Source organism: Leptonychotes weddellii, chromosome 1, assembly GCF_054177405.1.
Source record: "Leptonychotes weddellii isolate Sample4059 chromosome 1, ASM5417740v2, whole genome shotgun sequence".
Lineage (NCBI taxonomy): Eukaryota > Metazoa > Chordata > Mammalia > Carnivora > Phocidae > Leptonychotes > Leptonychotes weddellii.
The window spans coordinates 149387913-149408216 of NC_138369.1; the positions used below are offsets into that span (position 1 = coordinate 149387913).

General features: G+C 33.7%; 1 protein-coding gene across 6 annotated transcripts in view; it reads left to right on the forward strand.

Annotated features, from left to right (window-relative positions):
- Window positions 1-20304, forward strand: part of SENP7 (SUMO specific peptidase 7) — a 139666-nt gene extending 119362 nt beyond the window's left edge. For all 6 annotated transcript variants that reach the window (XM_006729569.3, XM_031024045.2, XM_031024046.2 and 3 more), the window contains 9 exons: window positions 1225-1341; window positions 4473-4595; window positions 8451-8543; window positions 9185-9309; window positions 10098-10150; window positions 15371-15414; window positions 15508-15576; window positions 16232-16382; window positions 18464-20304. In XM_006729569.3, the coding sequence (XP_006729632.1) occupies window positions 1225-1341; window positions 4473-4595; window positions 8451-8543; window positions 9185-9309; window positions 10098-10150; window positions 15371-15414; window positions 15508-15576; window positions 16232-16382; window positions 18464-18601 (913 nt within the window). In that variant the 3' untranslated portion in view covers window positions 18602-20304. The remainder of the gene's footprint in view (window positions 1-1224; window positions 1342-4472; window positions 4596-8450; window positions 8544-9184; window positions 9310-10097; window positions 10151-15370; window positions 15415-15507; window positions 15577-16231; window positions 16383-18463) is intronic.

Sequence of the window (20304 nt, forward strand, 5' to 3'; positions counted from 1 at the left end):
TATTCATATTTTGTCTCCTCATGGTGGCCAGGCAGAATAGGGAGTCTGTGCATTTGAGAGTGATTTCTCTTCCTCTGTATGTTTCTGTTAAAACAAACAAACAAACAAACAAAAAAAACAAATGAAAAAACAGGATAGAAAATAGCCCATAAAATAGTAACTATCATATTAGCATTTAAAATTTCACATATTTTTATTTGATTTAGGTGCTTTGTTTGCCACAATTAAATCAATTGCAGATGACTTCATCTTCTTGAATCTTTCTGGTTTAAGAAGTACATATTATTATACCTTTATTATTGACTATATTCATGCAATGAGGACCATCATGTGTATTCCAAGATTATAGCTAGAAACTCAGAACTGCCCTTACTTCTGAGATTTTAGAGAAGGTGCCAGAAAAAAGATGCCTAATTAGTGGTTATCTGTTTTCTACTTCTTTCTGCTTGTGTTATAATCACTTGTTTTCTTTATATTCTCTTAAGATTTACATTACATGCACTTTGTTATAGGAAACTTGCCTTCTCTCATCCCATGTTCTTTATTGCTCAGCTGTTGCTGTGGACTAGCCACCAGTAGGAGAACATAGTTTTTGACTGTTGGCTCTTCTAAATGGAAAGGAACTAGTCTTGGGGATTCAAACTTAGATTTGGAAAGTGGAGCATAGGAAAATCTTTTTTTTTTTTTTTAAAGATTTATTTATTTATTTATTTGAGAGAGAGAATGAGAGAGAGAGAGCATGAGAGGGGGGAGGGTCACAGGGAGAAGCAGACTCCCCGCCGAGCAGGGAGCCCGACGTGGGACTGGATCCCGGGACTCCAGGATCATGACCTGAGCCGAAGGCAGTTGCCTAACCAACTGAGCCACCCAGGCGCCCCCATAGGAAAATCTTTTATGGTTTATTCCATCAGTTTGTTGAAAGTTAAAAATTGTACAGAAGAGAGATATCTTTGATGGTATTATAACTGATTGTGAGACATAAGGTATTGATTAGACAAATATGATACTAACCCACATGGGATTGGAAATGAAAAGATAATGAGAGTACTGTTAGTACCTTGTGAAAATAAAGGAAAATATAATTGCTTATATCCTGTTAAGTACTTTTACTCTGTACATTTTAATTATTGAATATATTGCCCTATTAATGTTCTATATAACAAATCTCTTTGATACTAGAATTTTCACTACCAATATGTTTTAACTTTAGTTTTACTTTTTAAGGTTGATTGTATATCCTCCACCACCTACAAAAGGGGGATTAGGAGTAACTAATGAAGATCTGGAATGCTTAGAAGAAGGAGAGTTTCTTAATGATGTAATCATTGATTTCTACCTTAAGTAAGTACAATGATAAATGATCTTCTCATTTATCAGTTTTAATGTGAATCTTAAATTGCATGTCTATCACTGAAGTTTTGTTAACTCTAGCTAAAAGTAATCTGCCAAGAATTCAAAGATTTTTGCCTACCAGGGTTTTCTGTAGTTGACTTCAGTTTCATTCCTTTACCTCCTATAGATGCTATATACTTTAGAAGAGTTACTGTTTTTTATTTTAGTTTCTGTTTATTTGTTTACTTTTGATTTATCGTTCTTGACTGTTTATATTACTGTGGTGAAGGAAGTACTTAAATTACAGATCACTTTGGGAAAGGAAAAGAAGCAACTCTGTAGTTATCTCTTGTGTCTTTAAGCACTATAAGAGTTACCTGTTATTTAAAAAACCCATACCACGATTCTATTAAAAAATAATTTTCAACTTTTTGTATAGCCAAGCTGAAGGAATAGATAGGAAAGTTTTATAAACTTTCATGCAAAGTTTCTAGTCCTCATCTTGCCTGAACCCTCTTGTTTAACTAATAATACTAGCCTTATTCCAGTTACTCAGGCTCTAAATCTCTCTTTACCATTTACTCTTCATCTCAATACTTTACATTTGATTTCTAGAATTGATTTGGGTCTTTTTAAATATCTTTTACCTGGGGCCTCATGAATTATGAGGTTTTCCAGTCTGTCCGGTAAGAACAGGCACTATTCTTGCTGCTGGCTACCATTCCCTCTCATCTTTTCAAGTAGTTCTCTCCCCAGCCTTTTCCTCACATGCATGTGGTGATCAAAATTCTTCTGAATACTTAAGGAGCATTCTCTGCAGGTGTCTGGAGTTTTCTTTATCTACAGCTCTTCCCGTTTCAGTATTCTGATCTGCAAATTCTAGCTGTCTTGGTCTCTACTGACTTTCAATGTCTCCTCAACTTGTAGTCTGCCACCTGGGTTACTCCATCCCATGCTGCAGGCTGGAAACTAGCAACACACTAAGCTGGGGCATTAGGGGAGCTCACCTTGTTTATTTCCCATTTCTCAAGGATCACTGTTCTTTGTTGCCTGATGTCCAGTGTTTTGAAAACTAGTGATTCATATATATTTTGTCTGATCTTTTGCTTCTTTCATCCAGGAGGATAAATCTGGCCTCTGTTATTCCATCTTGGCTGGAAGCAGAAGTCTCCATTATCATTGACTCTTTACCCTCTCTTCCCTCTCTACATAGTCAGTTGCCAATTTTTTCTTATTCTTCTTTTTTATTATTAACATATATCATTTGTTTCAGGGGTACACATCTGTGATTCTTCAGTCTTATACAATACATAGCCCTCACCACAACACATACCCTCCCCAGTGTTCGTCACCCAGCCACCCCATCCCTCCCACCCCCCTCCACTCCAGCAACTCTGTTTGATTCCTGAGATTAAGAGTCTCTTATGGTTTGTCTCCCTCTCTGGTTTCGTCTTGTTTCATTTCAGTTGCCAATTTTAGTAGATTCTGTCTCTCAAATTCATTTATTCTTTTTCTTCTGTCATCATGATTTTCTAGTACTTCTTATCTGACTTGTTATTCTGTCCTTCTAACGAGTCTCCTTGTATCCTTTATCTCTATTTTCCTATCCATTAAGTATATTACGACCACCACTATTCTTCTTAAACTACTCTATGAATGCAATTCCCATTAGAAACTTCCATTAATCTTTTATTACCTGTCAAATGAGTTCAGACACTCTGACATTTGAGAGTCTTGATAATTTGACACTATCTTTTCAGCCATCTACTAATATCCCTGTATGTATTACAAAGTCCAGCAAAATTGAATTATAAATAATTTACTAAACAAAGCCCATTCTTATTCACTCTTCTCCCTTAATGCCCTGTTTGTCTTGATTCCGGAAGACTTTCCTCTTTATCTCAATCTGTTGAAGTTTTATTCCTCTTTCAAGGTTTCTCTGAAGTGGTACCTTCTTGAAACTTTTCCTGATCTTCTAGACAGATACTATTAACTCCCATAATACTTCATTGCATCTCTTTTATAGTACTTATAATATTTTGCCTGATTTTAAAGTTAGTTGGTGGTATTATGATCATTCTCCTTCTAAAGGTTACGCATCTTATATCTTACTTATTTTTGTATTCCTATAATGGTGTCAAATTTATATTTGGTGAGATGAACTGGATCATATTGTTAGTTTTTGTATGTTTTATTGGAATTCACTAATACAGTTTTATTCCTAATTTATTTCCGGTAGTACTTTTCTGTACTACCTTTTCACTGAATTGCCTGTATCTCTGTCTCATTGACTTCTTTTCAGAGGGAATTCTAACTTTATTTTTTTAATTACTTTCTATTTATTAAATTAATGAATAACTTTCAAGTAATAAAGTACATAAATTATAAGTGTACAGCCAATGAATGTTCTCATATATATGCACTCATATAATCATCATTCAGATCAAGGTACCATTTCCAGCACACCAGAAGCATCCTTTTTGTCTCCTTCCACGTAGCAAAGCCTCCCCATAACCACATTAAAAAAATTTCAAGGTGTGTTTGTTTTTTATGCTTTTTTTTTTAAAAAGCAATTACAAGGTCATTTTTGAACCTGCATAAACTATTAAGAATAGCAGAGTTCTCTAATTATGAAGGGATTACGTACTAAATCATTGAGTTATAAGCTTATGTTGAAGAATTGTTTTAGTAGAAATGGACAAAGGATTTATAGGTTAGGCATATCTCATAGTAATTAAAATTTTTCTAAATTTATTGTAGGAGTGTCATGGTTTCAGTATTTGATTAATCTTTCCTTCTATACTCACTCCTCTGGATTGTAAGCTATATGGTGGCAGGTACTCTTTTCCTCCCTGTTATTTTATATCTTAGTGTAAAAATGGTGCCTGGTGGCATGTTAGGAATTTGATAAATACTTATTAAGTAAGTGGAAGAATAAGCGGGCAATTTCTGTTTTAAATAGTCTTGATGGAGGGTGAGGTAAATAAAGAACCAAAAAAACTGAAATCAGAGCAAATTGCAAGATTGCTTTGAATCTAATAGGCCATAAAAACAAAGATTTCCAGAATACATAAGATAACTGGGAGAAGACCAGGTAAAATCTAAAAATAACTTACTTTTGTGGTGTTGCTGTTTTACAGGTATCTTATATTGGAGAAGGTATCAGATGAACTTGTTGAACGAAGTCACATTTTTAGTAGCTTTTTCTATAAATGCTTGACAAGAAAGGAAAATAATTTAACAGAAGATAATCCAAATCTTTCGTAAGTCATTCTTTCAATGTACATAAGTTTTAAGAGGAAAATATGCTATTTTGATGTTTCTAAGTGAAAAAACTTCTTACAGTATTTCCTGGAGTGAGCAGTATTACCACTTTGCAGGCTTTTTTGCTCTAAGATCTACTTCTCACCCTTCCACTGTTCTGTTCCCTATCACAGGAGGTTGATTCTTGCAGGCTGTATTTCCAAGTGCATGTTCTGTGGGGGACACTGGAGGTTGGAGGGCAAGGAAGGAAAAAGTCAGGTTATCCCCTTTGCCTTAGGCAGTGATTTTGGCAGTGGCTTTTTTTCCTCTGTGGGTTGTATCTCTCACTGGACAGATCTGTAAGAATGCCAGCTCCTATCTAGAGGTATTACTGCTTCTTCCCCTTTGCCCTTTAGTGTAGAGGTGTAGCGGTTTCCTCCTATGCTAATCTCTGGTTACCTCTCTGCTCCCTTTTTTGGCTTTGCACTTTCTCTATCATCACTGTAGCCAATTCTCTGCATTACATTTTATCTGTCTTAAAATATAGGGTGTCTTTTGATTTTCTTGTCAGACTGTCACCAAAATACTACTTTTTAGTTAAACTACTGTAAATTATACAAAATACTATGTTCACGTAATTTAGCTTATAATCAGAATTAATGGGGAGGGATATATGGAAGGAGAAGATTTATTAAATAAATCAGATATTTAATTTTTTTGATGCCTTCCTGTTCTATTTTATATATATGGAAATTGATGGTTAGTACCTTGCATTTAATCTTACATTTTGTTTTAAGATTACTAGTCAGTGCTTGGCATAACCACCTAGAAACTGACAAAATGAAAGCAGATAGAATCTGCTGTAGTTTTATTTATTTATTTTTTTAAAAGATTTTATTTATTCATTTGAGACACAGAGATAGAGAGAGAGAGCATGAGCAGGGAGGGAGGCAGAGGAAGAGGGAGAAGCAGGCTTCCCGCTGAGCCAGGAGCCCGATGTGGAGCTCGATCTTAGGACCCTGGGATCATGACCTGAGCCGAAGGCAGATGCTTAACCATCTGAGCCACCCAAGTGCCCCGAATCTGCTGTTCTAAATTTTAAAGTAATTTTTAAAATTAAAATTTAATATTATGTGTTTGATCATATATAAAAGTAATATAAAACAAAGATACATAAGTGGCATATTCCAGGGTAATACATATATATGATACTATGCTTAGATACTATACTTAGTATGTTATACACACACACACACACACACACACACACACACTCACACTTGACCCTGGAACAACATGGGTTTGAAACATGGGGGTGCACTTACATGCAGATTTTTTTAAATAAATACAGTACACGTATTTACTGTAAATACTGTAAATGTATTTTCCTTATGATTTTCTTAATAACTTTTTTGTATACCATCTATTTACTTATTTATTATTATTATTTATTATTTTCTTTAGCTTACTGTATAATTTTTATAATACATTATATAATACATGATATAATACATATAACATACAAAATATATGTTAATTGATTTTATGTTATCAGTAAGGCTTCTGACCAACAGGAGGCCATTAGTGGTTAAGGTTTTGGGGAGTCAAAAGTTATATACGTGGGTTTTCAACTCCATTGGGGGGGTCAGTGCCACTAACCCTCTCATTGTTCAAGGGTCAACTGTGTGTTTGTGTGTGTGTCTCTCACAGACAAAAACTCATCCTAATGCTTGGCCTGAGATATATGTAATTAGTATTCACACAAAGAATTTCTATAAATCAGTTAAAAAAAATAAAAAAGCCCAGAATCAAAGTGGTAAGGGATATAAACCTTAATGGTAAATAAATCCCTGATAAAGAGACTCAAACTACCAGTGTTAGGAAATTGCAGACTAAATGATTCACAAACTCATTACTATGGATTATGAGATGCTGACAGATCTGGCTTCTGTTCATCTCCCTAAACACATCTCATGACATTCTTTCCCCTCACTTATCCTACTTCATTCAGCTCAACCTACCTCCTTTCAGTTTGCAAATATGCGAAGCTCTTTCCTATTTTCTGATGAAATTTCTTCTCCTGGCACTTTTTTGTTTCATAACATGATCTCTAATCATTTATTTGTTTGTTTGCTTGTCCTAAAGTTAAGCTTCATGAGGTCATGAACTTCATCTGTCTTATTTTCTACTCTATCCCCAGTGCCTTTTGCTCAGTGCTTGGAACATACTAGGAACTCAAGAGACTAATCATGTATCTTACTGAATGGGGAGAGAACTGTTAGACATTTAATTGAAGATTTTCCAAAGAGTTAGGAATTGAGAATAAGAGATTATATTGTGTTCCCCATATTCTCTCCCGTTCTTCTTGCCCCATCCAGTGTCTCATATGTTACCAATCAAATAAGGTTAGCATAATCAGGAAATCAAGCACCAACATAACAAAAGAAAACCAGGTGCTTAAGATTTTCTTTGTGTGTTTTTTTTTAAGATTTTATTAATTTATTAGAGAGAGAAAGAGCACGAGCAGAGGGAGGGGCAGAGGGACAAGCAGACTGCCTGCTGAGTGAGGAGCTGGACGTGAAGTGGGACTCAATCCCAGAGCCCTGAGATCATGACCTGAGCTGAAGTCAGATGCTTAACTGACTGAGCCACCCAGGCACCCCTATCTTTAAGATTTTCAGATGGAAAAACAAATTAATAGGCTATGCACTAGTTGAAAATAATTGTTTATAATCACTGAAATGGTTGGGGCATTCTGAAATAAAATTCAGTAAACATAGGACTTCTGATTATTTTATAAAGTTAATCTACATTGTGTCTAATTTCTACCACTTTTTTTCAGCTCATTCTAGATTCCATCTTCTTCCTAATATTTATCCCTGTGAGTTTGATTAGATATTCAGATGAACAGGGATGGGGCAGAGATGTCTGTTTCCTATATTACTTGGAACTTAAAAAAATAAATATAAAAGAACTTAATGATTTGTTTCATTCTGTGCATAAAAAAGAGGTTCTTGAAGGGACTGAGCCAGAAGTCACATACCATCTCTTTTATGTCACTGTTAAATACCACCCCTCATAAAACTTTTTTTGATATTCAGACTTGGTTTGATATCTTCCTTCCTTAGTTTTCCTGATTAAGTAAAGAAAAGATAATTATTTCTGCGTCCCAATTCTTTTCTAGGTAGCTTTTTTAAATGCTGTAACATAATTCCTTTATATTCCTTGTGACACTTATATTTTAGTTACTTGTTGTAGTTGTTTTCTGCCCTGATTATTTTGTAAATTCCTTAAAAGTGGTGTGGGTGATTTTTATTAATTGTTCATAGGAACCTAACATTTGTTGAAGAAATAAAATGAAAGGTGGGTGAATGGTGGGTATATTTAACTCATTATCTTATAATTTCCTTATATATGAAATGAAAGGAGATGAATGTCATCTTTAAAAAAATCTAAGAATATATGCCTCATTCCTCCTCTTCCGTTAAGTTTTAACACCTCCCTCATCACAGATAAAACATTTAGATGATTCTCTTAAGGTTTTTATCATGTCCACATGGAGCTAAACTGAGTAAATAGGAATAACTGTTTATATTTAGTTGCTGAACCACTTTTGGAATCTGTAAAACATTTTATAAATTGCTTTTATTCTATGACATTATTGTTTATAAATAGTGATTAGGTTTAAGAACAAACCAGGAGTTAATGAAAAGAGGTGAATAATATATATCTTAATGTGTGTTAAATATTATATATCTTAGAGAGGATGGTTAAGTAAACTGAACCTAGCATTTTTCAGTGTATAAAAATGACTCTTGATATCTGTATCTTAAATTTAAAATTTTATATATGTAAAATATCTTTCATATTCTCAGAATGGCACAGAGAAGACATAAAAGAGTAAGAACATGGACTCGTCACATAAACATCTTTAACAAAGATTACATTTTTGTGCCTGTAAATGAGTCGTGAGTATTTTAGATTATTTAAACACAAAATTGGAAAGTACAGAAAAAAATATTTTGTGTGTTTTTAGATTAATAATCAGTAAAAAGTATGGGTATGTAAATTCCAGGTATCATTTTTAATTTTTCCCAAAGAAATGGCTAAAACTATGAGTTACGTATCTTAGATTTTGGTTTGACAGTGGTTGTATTGTAAATATAGTGAAAAAATAAAATGACAAATACGCACAAGACTATAATGACTGAGACATTGAGTTTTTCTTTCTTGGACTCAAAAGATTTTTTGAATAAAAGATCAAAAGATTTTAGGATGAATCTTAAAATATTTAAGAGAACAAGCTCTTTAAGCACAAATAGAAAAAAAGGTGATGCTGTGAGTCTGTTTATTAAAGCAGTTCCTCAATAGGAAGCACTGCTTGGGTGAAAGTAAATAAATTTGAAATAACTCAGATTTTACCCTAAGTAGTCTTACTGCTTATTTAATTACTTTTGGAATGTGTATTCCATATTGTGTCAGATATTACAATGTGCTTCTTCAAAATTGATGTGAAGTTTGTCATACCCACTTTCTCAGCTGTAGGTCTAGAACACATTCCTCTGCATTGTTTAGATTTTGTTATTAAGATTCTATTTCTTTTCAACAGCTCTCACTGGTACCTTGCAGTCATTTGTTTTCCATGGTTAGAAGAAGCTATATATGAAGATTTTCCACAAACTCTGTCCCAGCACTCCCAAGTCCAGCAGTCTCAACATGACAACAAAACAATAGGTGATAAACTTAATGTAGATAGTGTTTTTAATAATGACGACAACAGTAAATGATTATAGTGAACAATATGAAGTTAAAAGATAGTATAGTTTTTATTATGAAACTTATTAGAAGAAAGAATAAGAAATCTGAAATTTTCATGATAGATGCCCAAACTCGTGTATAGCCAGATGTAATTCTTAAGTTATACTGTTATGTCAAGTTTTATTGTAGCACTTTTTATAATCTTGGTAACATGACTAAGAATTCATGTTATGGATCTGCAGGCATAGACCAGTTCAGGTCTTTTGCCTCCTTGGTTAAATTTATTCTTGGGTATTTTATTCTTTTTGGTGCAATTGTAAATGGAATTGTTTTCTTAATTTCTCTTTCTGCTACTTGTTATTAATGTATAGAACTGCAACAAATTTCTGTATATTAATTTTGTGTCCTGCAACTTTACTGAATTCATTTATTTTAAGAGTTTTTTGGTGGTGAAATCTCGCATTTTTTTCTTAACATAAATGAACACAGTTCTTGTTGACGCTAGTAAATTGGGTAGGTAATATCAGATCTCTTAAAATTCTTCCATGATTTTTCTTATGTTACAGCCCAAATCTTAATTAAGTAAGCAAATAAGCCTACTTTTTTGGGGAAAAAAATGAAAATTATGTGTTTTATAGCTGTAGTCTAAACAGTAAGCAGAATTATTAATATCCATTATCATTAATACTGGCCCAAACCACATCTAAATACTTTGCATTAAACATAAAATAAACACTCATAACGGCTTTATTATTTCTAACTAGATAATGATCTACATACTACTTCAACACTGTCTTTGGGCACAGAGGATTCCCAAGTAAGTATGTTCTTTTAGAAGGAAAACTCTTGAATGTAATTTTATCTGTAAAATAGGGCATAGTGAGGATGGATGTTGGACCATAATAAATTGTGCTGTTTTATGGTTCTTTGATGTATTTTATGGGGATAGGAAAGAGGAGAAGAGAAATTATCATTCTTCTTGCATTTGTTTAGCTTACTTTAACTTTTTTCATTTGTTTATTTAGTAATTTATTTGGTCATTTTGGTTGGTTCCTTTTCAGATGTACTTTTATTCTTCATATGTCAGCATTTCTTTTTAGCTAGTGTAATTAGTAACCTAAACAACCATATATATATATAAAATATTTAATATATTTACATTAATATAATCAATATATTATAAAATAATATAATTAATATAAATATAAAATAATTAATATAAATATAAAAATATTTAATATATATATTAAAATTATTTTTATTTGAGTGTAGTTGACATACACTGTTAACATTAGTTTCAGGTGTACAACATAGTGATTGACAAGTTTAAATGTTATGCTATGCTTACCACAGACGTAGCCACCATCTGTCACCATATAATGCTATTAGAGTATCATTGACCATATTCCTTATGCTGTGACTTTTATTCCTGTGGTTTATTTATTCCATAACTAGAAGCCTGTATCTCCCACTCCCCTTCACCCATTTTGCCCATCCCCTGACCCTCCTCCCCTCTGGCAACCATCAGTTTGTTCTCTGTATTTATAGGTCTGATTCTGCTTTTTTTTGTTTATTCATTTGTTTTTTTAGATTTCACATATGAGTAAAATCTTACAGTATTTGTCTTTCTCAGCCTGAGTTATTTCACTTAGCATAGTACCCTCTAGCTCCATCCATGTCATTGCAAATGACAAGATTTCATTCGTTTTTATGGCTAATAGTCCTCTCCGTGTGTGTGTGTGTGTGTTTGTGTGTGTGTGTACACACACACAGCACATCTTCTTTATCCATTTGTCTATTGATGGGCACTTGGACTGCTTCCATATCTTGGCCACTGTAAATAATGCTGCAGTAAACATAATGGTGCACATTATCTTTTCAAATTAGTGTTTTCACTTTCTTTGGGTAAATACTGAGTGGTGGAATTATTGGATTGTATGGTATTTCTCTTTTTAATTTTTTGAGGAGACTCCATATTGTTTTCCACAGTGGTTGTAGAAAACCAATTTACATTCTCACCAATAGTTTATGAGGATTCCTTTTTCTTCACATTCTCACCAACACTTGTTATTTTTTGTCTTTTTTGATTTCTGGCAGGTGTAAGGTGGTATTTCGTTGTGGTTTTGATTTGCATTTCCCTGATGATTAGTGATGTTGAACATTTTTTCATGTGTTTGTTGGCCATCTGTAGGTCTTCTTATGTCTATTCAGATCCTCTGCCCATCTTTAATTGGATTTTTGTGTGTGTGTTGAATTGTATAAGCTCTTTATGTATTTTGGATATTAACCCTTATGAGATATATCTTTGGCAAATATCTTCTCCCATTCACTAGATTGCCTTTTCATTTTGTTGATGGTTTCTTTTGCTGTGCAAAAGCTTTTTATTTTGATGTAGTCCCAATAGTTTATTTTTGTTTTTGTTTCCCTTGCCTAAGGAGATAAATCTCAAAAAATGTTGCTAAGGCTGATGTCCAAGAGTACTGCCCATGTTTTCTTGACGTAGGTTTATGGTTTCAGGTCTCACATTTAGGTCTTTAATTTTAAGTTGAATTTTGTGTATGGTGTAAGAAAGTGGTCCAGTTTCATTCTTTTGCGGTCCAGTTTTCCTGAACCGTTTAATTGAAGAGATGGTCTTTTCCCCATTTTATATTCTTGCCTCCTTTGTTGTAGATTAATTGACCATGTAGGTGTGGGTTTATTCCTGTGCTCTCTATCCTGTTCCATTGATCTGTGTGTCTCTTTTTGTGGCAGAACCAAACTGTTTTGATTACTCTAGCTTTGTAGTATAGCTTAAAATCTGAGGTTGAAATACCTCCAGCTTTGTTCTTCTTTCTCAAGATTGCTTTGGCTATTTGGGTTCTTTTGTGGCTCCATACAAATTTTAGGATTATTTTTACTAGTTCTGTGAAAAATACTATTGGTATTTTGATAGGGATTGCATTGAATCTGTAGATTACTTTGTGTGGTATGGACATTTTAACAAATCCATGAACATGGTATATCTTTCCATTTGTTTATTTGTCTTCAATTTCTTTCATCAGTATTTTACATTTTCCGAGTACAGATCTTTCACCTCCTAGATTGTTTATTCCTAGGTTTTGTTGTTGTTGTTGTTGTTTTGTTATAATTGTAAATGGGATTGTTTTCTTAGTTTCTATTTCTGCTATTTTGTTATTAATGTATAGAAATGCAGCAGATTTCTGTATATTAATTTTGTGTCTTGCAACTTTACTGATTTCATTTATCAATTATAATAGTTTTTGGTGCAGTCTTTAGGGTTTTCTATATATAGTGTGTCATCTGCATATAGTGACAGTTTTACTTTTACCTTACCAGTTTGGTTGCTTTTTTTTTTTTTTTAAAGATTTTATTTATTTATTTGACAGAGAGAGACACAGCGAGAGAGGGAACACAAGCAGGGGGAGAGGGAGAGGGAGAAGCAGGCTTCCCGTGGAACAGGGAGCCCGATGCGGGGCTCGATCCCAGGAATCTGGGATCATGACCTGAGCCCAAGGCAGACGCTTAACGACTGAGCCACCCAGGCGCCCCAGTTTGGTTGCTTTTTATTTCTTGTCTTGTCTGATTGCTGGACTTCCAATACTATGTTGAATAAAAGTGGTGAGAGTGGACATCTTTGTTCCTGGTCTTAGAGGAAAAGCTTTTAGCTTTCCCCATAAGTATGATGTTAGCTATGGGCTGTCATACATGAACTTTATGATGTTGTTGAGCTATGTTCCCTCTATGTTGAAAGTGTTCATCATGAATGGATGTTGAATTTTGTCCAGTGCTTTTTCTGCATCTATTAAGATGATCATATAGTTTTTATCCTTTAATTTGTTAATGTGATGTGTCACATTGGTTGATTTGTGGATACCAAACCATCCTTGCATACCTGGAATAAATCCCACTTAATTGAGGTGAATGATTCTTTTAATGTAGGGTTGAATTCAATTTGTTAATATTTTGTTGATGATTTTTGCATCTGTGTTCATCAGAGATATTGGCTTACAGTTTTCTTTTTTTTTTTTAGTGTCTTTGTCTGGTTTCAGTATCAGAGTAATGCTGGCCTCGTAGAATGAGTTTGGAAGCTTCCCTTCTATTTTTTTGGAATAGTTTGAGGAGAACAGATACTAACTCTTCTTTATTTTTTTAAAAAAATATTTATTTATTTTTGAGAGAGAGAGAGGGAGCAGAGGGAGAGGGACAAACAGACTCCACACTGAGTGCAGAGCCCAATGTGGGGCTCGATCTCATGATCCTGAGATCATGACCTGAGCCAAAACCAAGAGCTGGTCGTTTAACTGACTGAACCACCCAGACACCCCCTAACTCTTCTTTAAATGTTCCGTAGAATCATCTATGAATCTATCTGGTCATCGACTTTTTGCTTGTTTTTTGATTTCTGATTCAGTTTCATTATTAGTAATTGGTCTGTTTAGATTTTCTATTTCTTTCTGATTCATTTTTGGAAGATTGTGTGTTTCTATGAATTTATTCATTTCTTCTAGGTTGTCCAGTTTTTTGGCATTTAAGTTTTCCTAGTAGTTTTTATAATCCTTTGTATTTCTTGGGTGTTGTTATTTCTCATCTTTCATTTCTGGTTTTATTTGAGTCCTCTGTCTTTTGTCTTGATGAGTCTGGGTATAGGTTTATCATTTTGTTTATATTTTCAAAGACCCAGCTCTTGGTTTCATTAATCTTTTCTGTTGTTTTTCTTTTTAGTTTTTGTTTCATTTATTTTCAACCTGAGCTTTATTATTTCCTTTCTTCTAGGTTTGGGCTTTGTTGGAGCTTTCTTTTCTAGTTTCTTTAGGTGTAAAGTTAGATTGTTTATTTGAGATTTTTCTTGTTTTTTGAGGTAGACATATATTGCTATAAACTAATAGCCTCCCAAAGATTTTTGACTATTGTGTTTTCATTTTCATTTGTCTCCATGTATTTTTTTTATTTCCTCTTTGAGTTCTTTGTTGACCCAGTTATTTAGTAGTATGTTGTTTAGCCTTCACATTTTTGTGTTTCATTAACTTTTCTTTTATGGACCTCCAAGCTGGTATGCATGGTCTGGATTTGGTGTCTTAATTGACTAAGGTAGCCACCTAGTGATTTTTTTTTTTTTTTTTTTTGTAGGTACAGAGAGCAGCAGCCTTCCTATCCTGGCATAGGCTTATTTCTTTACTGTTACTGGTATAGGGTGGGCAGAAGGAAGGAAGTTTCCTTTTCTGCTCTAACAGTGACACAATAGGGGAGTTTCTTCTTGCTTATAGAAACAGGCTTCCCAGGGGTTCCTGGGTGGCTTAGTTGGTTAAGCGTCTACCTTTGGCTCGGGTCACAATCCCAGCATCCTGGGATGGAGCCCTCTTTGGGCTCCTTGCTCAGCAGGGAGCCTGCTTTTCCTTCTCCCTCTGCCTTCCACCTCACACTTCACAGTCTCTCTCTCTCTCTGTCAAATAAATAAATAAAATCTTAAAAAAAAAAAAAGAAACAGGCTTCCAGATTAGGTTCCTTGGAACACTTGTTCTAAGGCAGATTATGATAAAAGGATTGTAAGGTCAGTTAAGTTGGGTAAGCCCTGTGTCTTATTTTCTCTTAAAACTTCACTGTTACATTAGAATAATAAAGGTATTGAGAAGTTTTTCATAAAAGAAATCTGCTTAAATTTGATCTGTTTCTCAAATTTGTCTCCACCAACATCATATGTTGAGTTAGAAAATGTATGTAAGGGTAGGTTAAATTAACTTGTTTATCTTTGCTTAAGATGGTAACTCTGAATAGAAGTAATTAAAATTCTAGGTTGTTTTTAGGCTATGTTAAAGTGTCATAACTTCTTGAGGCCACATGTAAAAGTGTGTAAGGTCAGTATAAGAAAATAAATCAGTGAATTTCTGAAAAAATGATGTTGGCTCACTTTAGATGATGAAAAGAGCTCTTACTTGAAATTTTAATTTCAGAGTATTTCAAACATTTTAAAGAGTAACTGCATATTAATTTATTCAAATTGGTTTTAATTGCAAAGTCATAAAAATTCCTGTTATTTCAGAGTACTGAGATGAATACATCAATACCAAAGAAAATGTGTAAAAGGTAGGTACATGCTGTTATAATAGTTTTTTCAGATATTTAAATTTATTCTCTATGGAGATATGTACACCTTGATTTCTTTTTTGCTTTTCATAGACCATGCATTCTCATACTAGATTCCTTGAAAGCTGCTTCTATACAAAACACGGTTCAGAATTTACGAGAGTAAGTAATGACAATTTTACCCTCACTCTGTTATCTAAAATCTCAATAATTTTGAAGCTACTATAAGAATTACTGAAAAGACTATATCAGGAATTATATTTTATTATGTATTTAGATGAGGTCTACAAATCTAATCAATAATTAATATCCCCTATTATATGTTAATATTCAAGTATTAATATTTCTCAAATATTAACTTGTATATATTGAAAGCAAATTTAGAATTTGTATTCATAACTGAACAATAAGTATAATTTTACAAAGGAGCATTGCAGATATTAGTGGTTATCAGAAGTATCATTTTAGAAAAAGTAAGAACTTTTTCACATTTTTATTGTGTGTGTGTGTAATTTTGTAATTTAGTATCTGGAAATAGCTAGCAACTAAAGTTTTAAAATAATTTATCAGTTTACTTCATGATATAAATGAGTTTGTGTGAATTATGAAGTTGAGTTGTTGAAAAAAGTCTAGATTTTAGTTTAAAACTCAGATGATTTTCTTTTAAGTAGTAACCCTTGAAGCCTCACATACTATAATTTGTACTGTTAAATTTGGCTTGAGGCAACACATCTGGCAGCAAATGTTTTTCCATCTTTGTGTTGAATAATAGTAAAGGGATTTCTACTAGAATCACTCTACTTTTTGATGATTCAAGGTATTTAGAGGTAGAGTGGGAAGTTAAACGAAAAACTCATCGTGAATTCAGCAAAACAAACATGGTGGACCTATGCCCTAAAGTTCCTAAGCAAGATAACAGCAGTGATTGTGGAGTATATTTACTGCAATATGTGGAGAGCTTCTTTAAGGTATGTAAAGATGAAAATAAATTTTTTATTCACAATTACCAGCATATAATCACAAATTACTGGGTGAGCAAAGAAGCAAGGAAATATTACAGGTAATCAAGAAAGAAAAAAAAAAAAAACCACATATAATCCAGATATTGGAGTTATTTAACAGATAAGAACTTTAAAATTATTTGAATAATATGTTAGAGAAAAATAGTCAAAGATGAACAAAATGGATAGAGATGGAATCTACTAAAAAAAATCAAGTGGACTTTCTAGAGCTGAAAATGCATAATGTATCTGAAATTAAGAACTTATTGACGTTTGTTGTGATGAGCATTGGGTGTTGTATATGTGTGATGAATCCCTAAATCCTGCGCGTGAAACTAATATTATACTGTATGTTAACTAAATGGAATATAAATAAAAACTTAGAAGAAAAAGAAAAATGAACTTATTGGTTGGGTTTAATAGCAGACTTGGATTCAGCACAAGACAGGATTAGAACTTGGAAAAAGAAAAAGGGCAATAGAAGGAATTCCACTGTATTTTTTTTTTTTAAAGATTTTATTTATTTATTTGAGAGAGAGAGAATGAGAGAGAGCACATGAGAGGGAGGAGGGTCAGAGGGAGAAGCAGACTCCCTGCCGAGCAGGGAGCCCGATGCGGGACTTGATCCAGGGACTCCAGGATCATGACCTGAGCCGAAGGCGGTCGCTTAACCAACTGAGCCACCCAGGCGCCCGGAATTCCACTGTATTTTAAAGAGAAAAAAAGAACATAAAGAAAGAACAGAATATAGGAGACAAGTGTGATACAAGTCAAAAAGTGTAATTTGCATGTAATTAGAGTTCCAGAAGGATTAGGTTGGGAGAAAGAGAAAGGCAGACAAAAATTTGAAGAAAAAATTTCAAAACTAAAAGACTGGGTGGCTCAGTCGGTTGAGTATCTGCCTTTGGTTCATGTCATGATTTCAGGGTCCAGGGATTGAGCCCCATGTTGGGCTCCTTGCTCAGCAGGGAGTCTGCTTCTCCCTCTCATTCTCCTTCTGTGTGAGCACTCATTCTCTCTCTCTCTCAAATAAATAAAATCTTAAAAAAAAAAGACATATATTCAAGAGGCTCAGAAAACCATAAGCTAGATAAATACAATAATAAGCATGAGTGTTACTTTCTAGCTCATCAGTGATACTATAGGTAGCAGTATTAAGGAAGAAATTTTATTTTATTTTATTAGAGATTTCTCTATTTATTTGACACAGAGAGAGAGAGAGACAGCTAGAGAGGGAACACAAGCAGGGGGAGTGGAGAGGGAGAAGCAGGCTTCCCGCCGAGCAGGGAGCCTGATGCGGGGCTTGATCCCAAGACCGTGGGATCATGATGTGAGCCGAAGGCAGACGCTTAATGACTGAGCTACCCAGGTGCCCCGGAAGAAATTTTAAAAGCAAGGAATCACTCTTTGCTTTTTAAACTGTCCACTCATTGCTTCAGTCATTACCAACATTATTTGTGAAGCCCCTCTCCCCTCTCTGGAGGTCAGGGGTGGGTGAGACTGAAAGTTCCAACCCTCTAATTGAATTGCTGGTTGTCTTGGCAACCAGCCCCATTTTTTGGTGTGGTGTTATGAAAATGGGTATAGGAGTAGGGTTTTTTTGACTAGTACCAAAGGTACTTTTAGCATATAAGGGTTATAGTATACAGTTAGAACTTACGGTATAATTGGGAAGGAATGGTAATACATAGTTTTAGGTGAATTATATAGTATATGAATTATATCTCAGTAAAGCTGTTATTTTAAAAAGTTAGCAGTTTCTCATTTCTTGTGAGATGAAATTAAAACAAGGGCACCTGGGTGGCTCAGTTGTTAAGTGTCTGCCTTCAGCTCAGGTCATGATCCCAGGGTCCTGGGATCGAGCCCCGCATCGGGCTCCCAGCTCTGTGGGAGGCCTGCTTCTCCCACTCCCACTTCCCCTGCTTGTGTTCCCTCTCTCGCTGTGTCTCTCTCTGTCAAATAAATAAATAAAATCTTAAAAAAAAATGAAATTAAAACATTTGAATTGTACTGCTAAAGTGATTGCATTCTTTCTTTTCTTTCATTAGGATCCTATTGTTAATTTTGAACTTCCAATTCATTTGGAGAAATGGTTTCCTCGTCATGTAATAAAGACCAAGCGGGAAGATATTCGAGAGCTCATTTTGAAACTTCATTTACAGCAACAGAAGGGCAGCAGTAGTTAGTTAATCTGTACAAACATGACACAGATGTTCTATAAGATTACTGGAAAGCCGCTTACAGCATTTGTGTTAGCTCACAGAGAAGAAAATAACTTGTGGTAGTTTTATAAGTCATTGAACAGTATCTAAAATATATGATATTATTAGATTGTTGAGATCTCATAGATGCAGTGGAAAATGGGGGTGATATAAACTTATTAGATAGAAATTAAAATTTCATAAATATTTGATATTTTTCTGATTAAATATGCTTCTGATTATGCAATAGCATATGTAAATGTGGGAATGTTTTTGTAGATAATAAAACTATGTGATCTGTACTTCCATATAAATGGGAGTTGAGGGGAGTTTGGTCCTCCCTGGTGCCAGCCCCAGTGCTTGTCAAGTTTGTTGACAAGTCACATTATATTGTAATTCTATTCTTTGCAGCTCAAGCATGCAGTATGAATACTGTGTATTTTTTTAAAGAAGAATTTAGTATTAAGGCTTCAGAAAATGCCATTTACGGCATCCCTTCTGTATAGTGTAAAAGAGGACATGATGTTAGGAGATGATAAAAACTGACTCTTTCAAAGCGCAGCTTATTTTTCTCAGTTGCTAAATGGAACTGTTACTCTGCTGTAATTGTTATATGTTCTCTTTTTCTTTTGATGTCATATGTGGGAATCTGAAGATTTAGTTCATTCATTCAGAATGAAATTTGGAACAAAAAAATGTTAACTGTCCAAAATAGGTTTTTAAAAATTACATATGTAGCTCAACTTAGTTTGAGGTATAGCTTTATCAATATTGACTTCTATCCTACTCTGATATCTTAGAATGTATATACACAGTTTCTGTAAGTACATAAGATAAAATTGGTGTCCTCATAACTTTAATTAAAAAACACCCTCAAAATCTTATTTATTAATTGTTAGAACTAAATATATAATTTTATAGCTACTTCTGTTTACCCGGTATTCATCTGAAAAGCCAGATTGCTAGAATTGCTTTTATATTTTTAAATGGTAGTTTTTAGAGACCTATGATCCCTATGGAGCATAAGTTTTTATTAAATGTTCAGGTAACAGTTTTGAATTCATGTGATGATGGTGGTATTATATGATTAAGGACTTCACAACCTTTTAATGTTATCAGGAAAATTTTGAGGGGACAATGATACTGTATTTTCTCAGATAAGAAACATGTTTTCTAAGAGTATTATTTTGATCTTCTGTTTTAAGCATCTCTTGGATTTATATTGTTAACTGTATATAAAGCAGTGAAGCAAAGGCAGTTTAAGATAAAGGTAAAAATTGGCACATTTTATTTCAAAATCATGTGAATTTGAGGTTGTCAGTTAAGCCTCAGTGTTTTTGAGTTTTTGTTAATCTTGTCACCATCTTTATATTGTTAAAGATATTTGTCTTTTGGAGATTTCTTATAAAGATGGTTATAATTACATGTTTTCATTCCCAATTTGTGTGTGTATGGGAGGGGACTTTTTAAAATGACTATTAATTATTTTGTACATCTAATTTTGGGAAAGCAAGTATGTAATACATCTTCTTGTGACTTCTAAACTTTTTTGTTTGTATGTTTTTCAAAGGTACCACTGTCCTTTATCATGTTTTGAAGATTGTTTAAAATTCATTTTCCTAAATTCATGTGGAAATAATGTGTTGAATATCAACATTTTATATTAAACACATTTCCAATTCATTAAA